At 39.1% G+C, this 8360-nt stretch overlaps 1 protein-coding gene across 1 annotated transcript in view; it reads right to left on the bottom strand.

The window, feature by feature from the left end:
• Positions 1–8360, bottom strand: part of Akap14 (A-kinase anchoring protein 14) — a 31059-nt gene that overhangs the window by 17220 nt on the left and 5479 nt on the right. Inside the window, exons 2-3 of the mRNA XM_023706026.1 lie at positions 7246–7478; positions 7066–7157 (exon numbers count right to left, since the gene is read on the bottom strand). Coding sequence (XP_023561794.1) covers positions 7066–7157; positions 7246–7468 — 315 coding nt within the window. The 5' untranslated portion in view covers positions 7469–7478. The remainder of the gene's footprint in view (positions 1–7065; positions 7158–7245; positions 7479–8360) is intronic.

Raw genomic sequence — 8360 nt, 5'->3', positions numbered from 1 at the left:
ATTTTTTCTAATGGTGTTTGTAAGTAGGATCACAAGTCTGCATCTTGTACAGCAATTAACCACTGAGAAGAATGTATGCAGTGTATTATTTGTTGAAACTGTACTTTCGATTTGATTTCAAACTGTCTTATTGCTATATGTTTATCAATAAAACTTTGAAAAAAGAAACAAATAATGTGTTATTTAGAATTTTTATATCTTCTTGATTCAGTTGTAATAATTCGTATGTATCTATAAATCTATTTCCTCTGTGTTTTCCATCCTATGAGAATAAATTTTTTCAAACTAGGTATTAATGATCTTCTGAATTTCCATAGGATCTGTAGTAGTTTCATCCTTTTCATTCCTTATTGTATGAACTTGAGTTTTTTTCATTCTTTTTTTTTTGGATGAGTTTGGCTAGCAGTTTATCAATTTTATTTAATTTTTTTTTTGTGAAACCAGGGATTGAACTCAGGCTCTTGTGCTTGCCAGTCAAGCACTTATTCTACTGAGCTATCTCCTTGGCCATATTTAATCTTTCAAAGAACTAACTCTTCACTAATTCTTCATATTATTTTCTTTGTCTCTATTGCATTAATTTCTGCTCTTTGGGCTTTGGGCTTGGGGCTTGACTTGCTCTTCTTTTTCTTTTTTGTTTTTATACTAAAAATGCCTTAATATAATATCAAATGAAAAAATCTAACATTGCACATACCATGACTACAATCATATTTAAAAATTAAAATATAGCCAATAAAGGAAAAAGACTACAAAAAATACACAAAATTAACAACTGTGTTACCAAATTTCCTATAATGCAATACTAACTTTATAATGAAAAGACTCTGAGCAACTACTTTAAAGATAATAACATGTAATGTTTTAACTACTGTTATTCTCCTATTACATTTTTTATGAAATTTTTTTAGCTTTCTTCCATAAAATTAAAAAAAGAACCAAGAAATTAATATGTTCTAATAAAAGAAATTCTAACAGCTATTGCAAAACCCTCTGATTTGGGGGCCAGATTGAAAAAATTGGGGGACCTAATATGTATAGTGACTGGTCCCAAACTCACGCCTCTGCACAGGCAGCAGGGCCTTGAGTGATGGCTCACATTTTGGCCTCCATGGCTCCTTTATCTCAGATAAACCAGAGTGGAATGGGTGGCAGGTGTAGCAGGGAAATAAATGAAAGCAGATTTCCATATCAGAGGTCAAGTCTCATCCAATGCAGAGACAGGCTCTCAAGGGCCTCAAAGTAACAATCATGGGAACAACATAGCAGGGCACCCCCCCAAAAAAAGTATGGAGGCAGGTGTAGTGCTAGAAGTCTATAATCCCAGCACTCCAGAGGCTGAAGTATGAGGCTCCTCATAGTTCAAGACCAGCCTGAACTGCTTAACAAGATCCTGTCTCAAAACAACAGCAAAAGATCAAAGTGGTGGTGGTGAGAAAGAGAAAGAAAGGAGAGAGAGAGAGAGAGAGAGAGAGAGAGAGAGAGAGAGAGAGAGCAGAAAAGAGAGAGAAATAGAAGGAGGTATCCCAGGAGTGCACTCTGGAAATCCTAGGCCTCTGGGCGTCTGAGGCAAGAGAATCTTAAGTCCAGGGACTCTGTCTAAAATAATGGTGTGAAAAATTCCTCAAAAGTAATTTATATTACTTTCATTTTTACCAAATTGCAAATTTTCAGCATGGATGTGAAAAGCATTGAAATTATGACTTGTATACAAGATGAAACTCATTCACTAAATTATCCCATTTTACACAAAATAAAATTAAAGTCAAGCTGTAGAAAAAAAAAACACAGCAGAATATGGGCTGGCCATGCAGCAGCTCAGAGCAAAGGCCCCAGGTTAGGTCTTCAATAGCCACCCCATGCCTAGAAAGAAAGCAACAGCAAGCTATTTCAAGAGTTGCTCTTCTTTTTTTCTAGAAGCTTGAGGGGCAGCATTAAGCTATTAATTCTCGTTCTGTTTTCCTAATGCGAGTGTTCGCCACTATAAATTTCCCTCTGAGTACTGCTTTCTTTGTATTCCACAAATTTTGGTAAGTTTTGTTTGGATTATCATTTGATTACAGATATTGTTTAATTTCTTCTTTAATTTCATCTGTGACTCATTGGTTGTTCAGGGGGATGTATTATGGAGGTTTTGTAGTTTGTTTTGTCATTAATTTCCAGTTTCATTACACTGTGGTCAGATAATATACATGGGATAATTTTGATTCCTTTGCAAGTAAGCATGCTCTATGGATTAGTATGTGGTCTGTTTTAGAGAACAGCCCGTATGGAGCTGAAAAGAATGTGTATTCAGATTTTGTTGGGTGAAATACTCTGTAAATGTCTATTAAGTCCATTTGTGCAATGGTTTGGTTCAGTTCTGCTACTTCTTTGCTAATTTTTTTTTCTTTTATATCTGCCTAAAGTTGTTTTCCTTTCCTGGCCACTAGATTGTTCATTAGCTTTTTAAGCCAATGGGGTGTTAAGGTCCCCCATTAAGATTGTGTTATTGGTTATTTGATTTTTCATTTTCTTTAAAATTCGTCTTAAATAGTTGAGTGCTCCCATATTTGGTGCATACATATTAATGATTATTATCTCTTCTTCTCAAAGTTTTCCCCTAAGAAGCATGTAGTGACCTTCTTTATCTATTTTGATCATTCTTGGTTTGAAGTTCACATTATTCAAGAACAGAATAGCTATCCCTTCTTTTTTCTGAGTAATTGGCACATGAATGTTTTTCATCCTTTTATTTTCAGCCTATGAATTTCCTTTTGAGTTAAATGTATTTCTTATATACAATATATTGCTGGATTTTGTTTCTTGATCTACTCTGCCAGTATATTTCTTTTAATTGGTGAATTGAAGCCATTATCAATGATAGTTCTAACTGATATGTATTGGCTTGTCTTTGTCATTTTATTTTCCTGCTGTTGGTTCCCTACTTTTTCCCCATATTTAATTGCTTGCCCTGATTGGTGGTTTCTTCCTGTTGTTGTTCTTGAAATTGTGGTTATTTTTTTCTTTTTCTAGAATATCTTTCAGTACCCTTTGTAGGGTTGGTTTGGTGGTCATCAATTTCTTTAGTTGTTTTTTTCTTATAAATATTTTCTGCGATTACTTCTGCAAATAGTTTTTTAACGTTATCTGTGTTCAGTTCTTTTTAACTGACACCTACCATTCCTATGTTATTTATCTTTGCATCATCTTGTAGCTGTTGAATTATTATTTCCTGGTTCCTTGTTATTTTTAAGAGATCTTGGGGGCTGGTGAGATGGCTCAGTGGTCTAAAGCACCTACTTAGAACAAGTTTAGCAAAAACACATGGACCGCGGTTCAATCCCCAGCACCACATGCCAGCCAGTCCCGCCCCCTGGTGGGCTGAGCTGGCCACACACACACACACACACACACACGCAAAAATAAATAAATAAATAAATAAATAAATAAAAAGAGAGATCTTTCCTTTCCTGGCCACTAGCTACAATGATGTCTTCGAGGTCTTAAAGTATATCTTTAGTTATATTCAAACAGTTTTTCCAGCTTTTAATGGAATTTTTAATTTCCTGGATATCGCTTTGGATCTATTTTGTGCATTTTAATTCTTTTCTATATTGTTCATTCAAGGTTTTCATCATCTTCTATGCTCTACTACTTTTTATCTATGTCTTCTTTAGATATGCTCAACAATTCTTTCATTATGATTATCATTTCATTTTTTTTTACCTTAGAGATTATTTCTGATCTAATTTCCTCTATACCTGCCTAAAATTGTTTCTTTATTTCAGTTGCTATCATTTCACAGGATTCAGGTGTGTAGCTTTCAATTTCTTCTATGTTGATGCCTCCAGGACTTGTTCTGGGTGGGCTGGAGACCTGAGATTGTATTTTGCTCCCTTGTCTTGTCATTTTCTATTACAGAAAGATCTCTTCATTTTGATTTCTGTAGAAATCCTTGTGAAATTCCAATAATAGGTAGCTATATCACTATTATCAAGGCCACACTAGGAAGAGTCCATTCTCCTATGTGCTGGATATTCTTGGTTTGTATCTGTCCTGAGATCCTGCCTTCCCAATTAATTGAGTGTGGGATGTTGTTTTCCATTTGGCACTGTCCTCCATCTTTAGGTGTAGGGCTGTGGTGAGGTTATTACCCGAGCAATTCCCAATATTGTTACCCAAAGGAGAACAAGTGGCTAAAGCAGTTATTACATCCTAACTACAGTAATACAATTCACAATAATGAGAACATCAAGTAAAATTTAGAAATTGACAAACTTTGGTAACTATTGATTTTGTACATTAGACAAAGAGCACAGTATATAGTTATATAACAGAACAAATCACAAATTGGGAGTTTGTATGCAAAGTATTTCTCTTTGTCAGCCTGGATTTACCACGTGTTCCTTTGGCCAGGCCAGTCACCAGTTTCTAGGTGCTTCATGTCATATAGGGGGATGGGCCAGGTACCTGGACTCCTCTGGCCAAGCTAGTTGTCCAGCGTCCTGAGTGCATCCACGCTGGTTGCCTTTTCCACAGTGCAGGGGAATGGCCACCTATACCTAGATTTGTTGTTACAATTAAAAGAGATCATGCATGGCAGAATATTTCACAGTGATTGTCTTAGCAAATGGCAACTCCTAATTTACCATTCTCTGATGTGTGATGAAATCAGAAGTTAACAATAAGCTTAAGAGAAGTCTCCATCAGAAAAGCCTCACACTTAAATGGCAGAATTTTTACTTCTAGGGTTCAATGCATTAATAGAGTTGAAAACAGGGTAATTTTATGTCCTGGGTTATACACAGCCTTTAGCTTTTTATTCATCTACTTTCTGAATGTTTCTAGCCCTACAGAGTTAGATAAATACTTTAATATGGCTCTTCATCTGTAAGGAAATAATGATAATGTGATAATAAATCTCCTCATGTATCCAACACAGATTTATTGAGCATTTGTTCCTAGATGGCCAAGTACAGTGCACTAAAAAAAAAGTATCTGCTCTTATGGACTATATGATCTGATGGTGGCATAAAGGCAGAAGAATAAATCAGTAGACTCTGGGTTCTTAGTAGATATAGGTGCTAAGAGGGGAAAGGGGAAGGTTGCAATTCTAAAAGCTTCTAGTCTCTGTAAACAAGTGGTGCTTCAACAAAGATCTGAAGAGAGGTTAAATTGGTGAGCCCTGAAAATAAATGTCTGGAGAGCAGACTCTGGGTAGAGGGAAGAGCAAGTATAAGGGCAGGGATACACACAGCAGCTCAAAAATATCAAAGAAACCAGTGTGGCCGAATGAAGATGGCCCAGCGGGGCGAAGGCGGTGATGGGACTGAGCTGTAAACTGGAAGGAAGACGGGGAACTCTGCAGACCGCTGTCAAGGCTTACACTGCCCCTTAATCAGAATGGCATGTAGGCTTTCCAGGGGCAGAATTTCCTACCTCTGTGTCCTGTTCTGGTCTGATTCAGGAACCTTGGGTTTATCTAGCAGGACTCTTTTCCCCAGCCCCTGATGGATACCTGCTCCAGTGAAGAAAAGCACAAATGAACCTGTAATGGAAGCACCACCTGACCAGGGTGTCCATGGGCCTTGGAACCTGTGGGCATTTATGGGCTCCTGGGAGGAATGGAAATAGGTAGAAATTGTTCTAGGGCTTGGAGAGATTTTTTTCTATCAAATTCAACTGATTCCAGCCATTCTTCTTCATGTACGTGCCAGTTAAGTTATGCAAAGCAACCCAGGGCCTCCTCCCCAAATCTGCCAGGATAAGCCATGCAGAGAGGTCAGTGCCAGACACAGATTAGGGAAAAACAGAGGTGACAGGTATGTACATCTTCCCTTCTGGGCAGTACTTTCCCAAGCACTTGAATCCATGTGTGGTGGCACATACCTGTAATCCTAGCCACTTGGGAGACTTAGGCAGGAGGATCACAGGTTCCAAACCATTAGGGGTATAATAGTGAGATCCGGTCTCACTAAAAAAGGACCCTTGATCCTGGGGATGGGAATGTAGCTCAGTGGTACAGCATGTGCCTTCCTGAGCAAGGACCTGGGCTCTATGCCAGCATGACACACACACAGTGACACTTGCTCCAGCCACATCCCCTCTGCCAACATGAGCATACTCAAGTTAGTGGTAAAGAGCTCCTCTTTTGGACAAGCATCTCCCTCCTTAGGCCAGTAGTCCCCCCGTGCATGCATCAGCACAGAAAATTGCTTAACTGGAAAATTTTGTTTTTCCTAGGGAAATGTAAAGGTGAGGTGATACAGAATCAGGGCAGCACAATTATGCCTTTGCCTTCAAAAATGATCCCACCTCGATTTTAGAACCTATGTAGAGACAACATTTACTTATTCAAGCCATCTTTGATATCCCTTAGATGTTGAACCTTAAACATCTTTTCATAGTATACCAGTGTCATACACAAGTCAGGCAAGTGCTGTACCACTGAGCTACATCTCCAGCGCTTTTTAAACTTTATTTCTGAGACAAAATCTCACTAAGCTCCCTACAGTAGTCTCCAACTTGGGATCCTCCTGCCTCAGCCTGCCAAGAAACTGAGATTTCAGCTGTGCACCACCATACCTGGCTATCTGTCTCTTTCTATTTGGGGGAGGGACAGGGTCTTGCTATATAGTACAGGCTAACCTTGAACTCACTATGTAGCCCAGGCTGGTCTCAAACTTGTGGCAGTCCTCCTGTCTTAGCTTCCTGTGTGCTGGGATTACAGGTGTGTGTTACCACACCCAGAAGCTACTTCAAACTTTTGGCCCAACAACCTTTGTTTTTAAGTCAATTAATTTATTTGGTACAGGGTCTCCCTATGCAGCTTGGACTCACAGTGATCCTCTTATCTCAGCCTCCCCAACACTGGGATTACAGGTGTCCACCACCATGCCCGTTTTCAGTGGCCTAAACAGCACACCACAGTTCCGGGGCTAGTGGCATGCAGTACCAGGGATTGAACCCAGGTCCTTGCCCTTGCCAGGCAGGAGTTTGGACAACTGAGATATCTCCCCAGCCCTCAACAACCTTTTTATTGTTTCTCCTCATGTACCAAAGTAGAATGGTCAACTAACTTACCGAAATGAGCTTCTGAATGTATCTCCGGCCCTTTTCTGCTGTGAATTCACCATGAGTGATTGCCCGGACTTTCCTGGTGTAGTATTTAGCTTCTGTAAACAAGGTGTGAATTTGTTAGCTGCCTGGGAGTGTGGTGTTACACACTGAGACAATTCTTTAGGCAAGCAATAAGGTTACTACCTCCCACAGTCTCAAAAGCAGCCTGAAGGACATCCTCAACTACATTAAAGGCTGCCTTCATCAGAGGCCCCTTGCTGTCATCCTCTGTAGCTGGTCCAGGCCTGTTGTCTTGTATGTCTGTCACATTCCTGTTGTCTTCTGTATCCGCTGTTCTTATCTTATCCGAAGATTTCTCATCAATAATCACTACCCTCAGGTTTTTGGTCTTTGTACTCTTCTTCATTTTCTTTGGCCTAGATTTAAAAAAAAAAAACAACTCAAGAAGTTACTCTCCATGTGTGTTTATATGCATGGGAATGTTCTCAAGTCCAGACTCTCCCGAAGTCAGACACAGGCCACAGTCGTCACCTTCCTGGAGGAGACCAGAGGTGGGGCATAGAAGTGAGATCTCACGGCAGGCCCTTTGTACCTGACTGCTCAGATTCACCTTTCCTGAAAATCAAGGCTTTTTACGTTCTCAAAACCATGCAGATTTAAAATAAAATGTAGTAGAATGATCCCTAACTTCTTTGGGGTTCCAGCTAGAATTCCAAATATTCATTTCTGGGTGAGCCTTTTAAAGAACCCCATTCCCTACTTTGGGCAGCTAAGGGCACAGTACTGTTGAAACATAGTAAATTCTCTCCAGGTATGGTGGCCTGTCCATGCAACAGGGAGCTAATAGGGAGTCTGAGGTAGAAGGATCACAAGTTTGAGGTCAACATGGACAACTTTTTGAGAGCTTGTCTCAGAATAAAACTTAAAAAGATGTAGTTCAGCATTCCCTGAGTTCTGTTATAACCTGTACAATTGATTCAAATTTGTAACTCTGTATGTTTCCACTGTAACTTTGTTAAGGAGGACTGTTTGGCATAAGCTGACAACCTAGACTTCATCTTTGTGGCTCAGTCCATCTGGCCTCTGAACACAGTTGTATTAATGTTCAAAATATTCCTTTGTTCTGAGCCACAGATTGTTTTTTTTTAACAAATAATACACTGCATATATTCTTCTTAGTGGTTAATTGCTGTACAAGATGCAGACTTGTGATCCTACTTACAAATACCATTAGAAAAAATCATTCTATTCATTAAGAGAATGCAACTATATATCTATCCCAACCACTTTGAATACAC

The sequence above is a fragment of the Octodon degus genome, unplaced genomic scaffold (assembly GCF_000260255.1).
Source record: "Octodon degus isolate 3935 unplaced genomic scaffold, OctDeg1.0 scaffold00236, whole genome shotgun sequence".
Taxonomy (NCBI): domain Eukaryota; kingdom Metazoa; phylum Chordata; class Mammalia; order Rodentia; family Octodontidae; genus Octodon; species Octodon degus.
This window is presented reverse-complemented; position numbering and strand designations above follow the sequence as displayed.